The sequence below is a fragment of the Paramormyrops kingsleyae genome, chromosome 6, assembly GCF_048594095.1.
Source record: "Paramormyrops kingsleyae isolate MSU_618 chromosome 6, PKINGS_0.4, whole genome shotgun sequence".
Classification (NCBI taxonomy): Eukaryota; Metazoa; Chordata; class Actinopteri; order Osteoglossiformes; family Mormyridae; genus Paramormyrops; species Paramormyrops kingsleyae.
Genome location: NC_132802.1, coordinates 15,701,207 through 15,706,555, shown reverse-complemented (window position 1 = coordinate 15,706,555; position 5,349 = coordinate 15,701,207). Strand labels below are relative to the sequence as shown.

Here is a 5,349-nt window from a genome sequence, read left to right as displayed (position 1 = left end):
AAAATAACTTTAAATAAAAACTAATAATAGCTGTATACATTTCTCATGTGTGGTTTGGTAATAGAAAAAGCTATCCTTCTGCATCCAGTCAGCAATCTCTTGGCAACACTGGATGTTCATGTATTTTGCAGTTGCCTAGTGCTTATTGTGTTTTGATTTGGTCTTATGACGTACTGGGAAGCTTAGCTTAGCAGCATTTATACCCAAGTCGGCTATGTGACACCTATATGATAACTTGTATGAAGTTAGAAAAACCAAAAATCCACTAAACTGTGAAGATTTAATGACAAGGTTGCCTAATACAGCAAAACAAGGAGGACCCAAGAACACAACAGTACAGGGGAAAGGATCTAAACCCTCTCCAAGTGGTTCTTTTGGACCTGCATACGTCATATTAGTTACTTATAATTATCTGGCTTATATACATATCCAAATAAATACATACTGAACGTGGCAAATTGAATTGCAACTGTATTCTCATTTTAACAGTAAATACTAAAGGTTAAAATGTATACTGCTCAGGAGCACTATTACTAAGAAATCAGTCCCTTTAATTTTATGGTAAAATTACAAATAGACATTTTGGATTCTTGTCATTTATTTATTTGAACACTACAACATACATAACCCAAACTGGGAAAAAAAATACAAATAAAAAAAATTATAGGAATGGGAAGGGTTACTGCCCCCCTCTCAGACGCAGGACCAGGTGCAGGGTGGATTCCTTCTGGATGTTGTAGTCGGACAGCGTGCGGCCATCTTCCAGCTGCTTGCCGGCAAAGATCAACCTCTGCTGGTCTGGGGGAATGCCTTCTTTGTCCTGGATTTTGGCCTTCACGTTCTCAATGGTGTCACTGGGCTCCACCTCCAAGGTGATGGTCTTGCCTGTCAGGGTCTTGACGAAGATCTGCATGCCACCCCTGAGACGCAGCACCAGGTGCAGAGTGGATTCCTTCTGGATGTTGTAGTCGGACAGCGTGCGGCCATCTTCCAGCTGCTTGCCGGCAAAGATCAGCCTCTGCTGGTCTGGGGGAATGCCTTCTTTGTCCTGGATTTTGGCCTTCACGTTCTCAATGGTGTCACTGGGCTCCACCTCCAAGGTGATGGTCTTGCCTGTCAGGGTCTTGACGAAGATCTGCATGCCACCCCTCAGACGCAGCACCAGGTGCAGGGTGGATTCCTTCTGGATGTTGTAGTCGGACAGCGTGCGGCCATCTTCCAGCTGCTTGCCGGCAAAGATCAACCTCTGCTGGTCTGGGGGAATGCCTTCTTTGTCCTGGATTTTGGCCTTCACGTTCTCAATGGTGTCACTGGGCTCCACCTCCAAGGTGATGGTCTTGCCTGTCAGGGTCTTGACGAAGATCTGCATGCCACCCCTCAGACGCAGCACCAGGTGCAGGGTGGATTCCTTCTGGATGTTGTAGTCGGACAGCGTGCGGCCATCTTCCAGCTGCTTGCCGGCAAAGATCAGCCTCTGCTGGTCTGGGGGAATGCCTTCTTTGTCCTGGATTTTGGCCTTCACGTTCTCAATGGTGTCACTGGGCTCCACCTCCAAGGTGATGGTCTTGCCTGTCAGGGTCTTGACGAAGATCTGCATGCCACCCCTCAGACGCAGCACCAGGTGCAGGGTGGATTCCTTCTGGATGTTGTAGTCGGACAGCGTGCGGCCATCTTCCAGCTGCTTGCCGGCAAAGATCAGCCTCTGCTGGTCTGGGGGAATGCCTTCTTTGTCCTGGATTTTGGCCTTCACGTTCTCAATGGTGTCACTGGGCTCCACCTCCAAGGTGATGGTCTTGCCTGTCAGGGTCTTGACGAAGATCTGCATGCCACCCCTCAGACGCAGCACCAGGTGCAGGGTGGATTCCTTCTGGATGTTGTAGTCGGACAGCGTGCGGCCATCTTCCAGCTGCTTGCCGGCAAAGATCAACCTCTGCTGGTCTGGGGGAATGCCTTCTTTGTCCTGGATTTTGGCCTTCACGTTCTCAATGGTGTCACTGGGCTCCACCTCCAAGGTGATGGTCTTGCCTGTCAGGGTCTTGACGAAGATCTGCATGCCACCCCTCAGACGCAGCACCAGGTGCAGGGTGGATTCCTTCTGGATGTTGTAGTCGGACAGCGTGCGGCCATCTTCCAGCTGCTTGCCGGCAAAGATCAGCCTCTGCTGGTCTGGGGGAATGCCTTCTTTGTCCTGGATTTTGGCCTTCACGTTCTCAATGGTGTCACTGGGCTCCACCTCCAAGGTGATGGTCTTGCCTGTCAGGGTCTTGACGAAGATCTGCATGCCACCCCTCAGACGCAACACCAGGTGCAGAGTGGATTCCTTCTGGATGTTGTAGTCGGACAGCGTGCGGCCATCTTCCAGCTGCTTGCCGGCAAAGATCAACCTCTGCTGGTCTGGGGGAATGCCTTCTTTGTCCTGGATTTTGGCCTTCACGTTCTCAATGGTGTCACTGGGCTCCACCTCCAAGGTGATGGTCTTGCCTGTCAGGGTCTTGACGAAGATCTGCATGCCACCCCTCAGACGCAGCACCAGGTGCAGGGTGGATTCCTTCTGGATGTTGTAGTCGGACAGCGTGCGGCCATCTTCCAGCTGCTTGCCGGCAAAGATCAGCCTCTGCTGGTCTGGGGGAATGCCTTCTTTGTCCTGGATTTTGGCCTTCACGTTCTCAATGGTGTCACTGGGCTCCACCTCCAAGGTGATGGTCTTGCCTGTCAGGGTCTTGACGAAGATCTGCATTTTCCACTAAGTCGAAAAAAAGCAATATGATAAAGATTAAGTACATTTCTTGGTGACTAATAATAAACAGCAATTATTTACGATTTTCCCTTACATACTTGAAAATTACCTAGTATTTCAGATGCAATCAAGCACCAATTTCAGCCTTATAACTAACCATTAGGCCTACTCAGATTCTGTGCTTGCCTGCCCATATTCATTCTTCATCAATGCACAATTATCCTATGTGTCTGCTAGATCATTTAAAAAATTAACAAGTACATTAGATTTTGGCAAGAATATCTCCTTACTTTTCCTTTAGAATAATTTAATAAAAATTAAAATACTTTATATCAAAGCATTAATTAAGCAATAATTCACGGAAATTTAAGAGTAGCCAAGTTAGTACCATGTATCAGCAGAGTAACAAACGATTATATTTGGTACAAGTGGATTTTTGCCTGGGGGTCTAACTAAATTAACGAACTTTAATATTAAACATCCATTGACGTTACAGGAAGTTACTAATGACTACTTTTACGAATGTAAAAATGAATGGAATATTATCGAGTTCTACACCATTGAGCTTTAAAGCAAATGCGAACATATTCTATGTATGATAAATACAATTAATTATTATAAATAAATGAGGCCATAGAAGGATTCCATGTCTCTAACACATTCTCAGAAACCTGCTTGATCCAGTTAGACCAGCGAACTCACCAACGCCATTTTGTGCTGTAACTAGCTAGAGCCTAAAATGAGTCAGCATTTCGAACAAGGTACATAAGCGTAAAATTAAAATCACCAAACGATTTTCCTGAAAAAAATTATTGGTGCCTAATGTCAAAGTAAAAATAAATAGCATAAACAAACTAACGTCGAAAATAACATTATTTTTGATAACTATATCGCTCGACAACTGCCCGTAATTAAGATGAAGAATACGCGAAGATAGTAGTTACAAAATAAACACATAATAAGCATAAATCTAAGAAAGAAAAACATACCACTTAATATGACGCAGAAAATCCGGCGCACAGAAATAATCTTCAGTTTCTTCCCTTTTGTTGTACTCGCTTCGATTTTCCTTAGTAGACGTTTCAGAATGCGTTTCAAACGCTGTCTACTGTATTTATGCAAGTGGACCGTAAGGACGTCATGTGATAGTATCCTTCCGCTAACAAAAGAGTGCCAGGTTTTAATCGTGAATCAAATGTAATTTATCTTGAAATTCTCAGAAAAAAACACAAAGTGTAATGATATAAATAGCACTATTACATTAAATCGTATGACTGCTTCTCTAATTTATAAAATGATGCTTGCGGAATGATATGTATATTTCTCGTAGACGAATAGTCCAGAAAAGACCAGAAGGACTCATTTCAGAAGTATCCACCTCTCAGTAGTTGATTGGTTCGGTAGGTTGTTTGTCGGATATTGTATTGGAGGATTAGGGAATCACTCGAGAAACGGGTGGATATGTTTTCTAGTTACGCTGCAAAACATAAAGATACCAAGAATTTGGTATGTCATTGCATGGAAGTAATTTGTGTTTTTGTTAAACCGGGTTCTATTTATGTTACCCGTATGTTTATTTTTCTTTTTCAAGTCAGACACAAATACATGGTGTAGTATATTATAATCATTAAAACTTATTCTTGAAATACATAAGTGTCCAGCAACACTTTATATGGAAAGAAATGTGCTACACACAGACAGATAGACGTAACATGAGTCAGAAGCATCCGATGGTTTTGCTATATGAAATAAAAGCTGTTGAAGACTTAGCTCAGTTAAGTAGTTACATTGATACATTGTGGGAAAGTTAAATGTTAATATTAGTGAAAATGCAGACCAAGATTTTGAAGATTGCTTAGTAACTTGATTTCTCCTTTATATGTGAGACAATGAAACGTTAGGTGTACATATGACGCTAGAGGTGATTGTTTTTTATTATGTCCAAAAATAAGCCATATTTTAAATCCGTAATAGTGCATCGTTCCTGGTATATATGAAAGTGGATTTTACACTGTGATTATAGTTTTAGTTTTACATATTTAACAAGAAGGTCAATGCAAATATTTTAACTAAAGGCTTCCGTGTAATGGAAAAAGTCAGCTGCTGGATAATCTTGTTTGACGAGATTTTTGAGTGTAAGATTGAATCATGAAACCAGCAGTGAAAAGACTTCTACTGTCAGTATATTATGGTATATTCAATATTGATAAACAGTGAAATACAGAGATTTCAGACCTGAAGTATGGGGAAGGTTGTTCGAGCATTAGTAGGCCTATAGGTATGGGCCTATATATTTTTTTTAAAATACAAATAGGAATGGATGACGTACCTAAGCATATCCAAACAAGGATAAAGGGTCTCTGTGCCCTGTCAGAGGCAGTGGTATATGTAATATAAAGTGTAACACCAATAAGTACAACAATAACAACATATACTGACTTTGTCGACAAATAATAATAATAATCGCTAAATTTGCCACAAGACATATTAGTTACACGACTTCACGCCCAAACCAAAATTGGCATTAAAAACATTCCCATCAGGAACATTCTTGAACATTTCGAAACTTGGTATGAATCATTTACACGAGAGGGAGCGTCCATAGGGGAGCG

The 5,349-nt window shown here is 42.3% G+C and overlaps 1 protein-coding gene across 1 annotated transcript; it reads right to left on the bottom strand.

The window, feature by feature from the left end:
• Positions 1–261: 261 nt before the first annotated feature.
• ubb (ubiquitin B) lies at positions 262–3,884 on the bottom strand. The gene is made up of 2 exons (XM_072713752.1): positions 3,727–3,884; positions 262–2,743 (listed from the first exon to the last, which is right to left on the bottom strand). Exon 2 carries the CDS (start codon positions 2,735–2,737, stop codon positions 680–682), a length of 2,058 nt encoding a protein of 685 aa, XP_072569853.1. The 5' UTR covers positions 2,738–2,743; positions 3,727–3,884; the 3' UTR covers positions 262–679.
• Between the last annotated feature and the right edge of the window lie 1,465 nt (positions 3,885–5,349).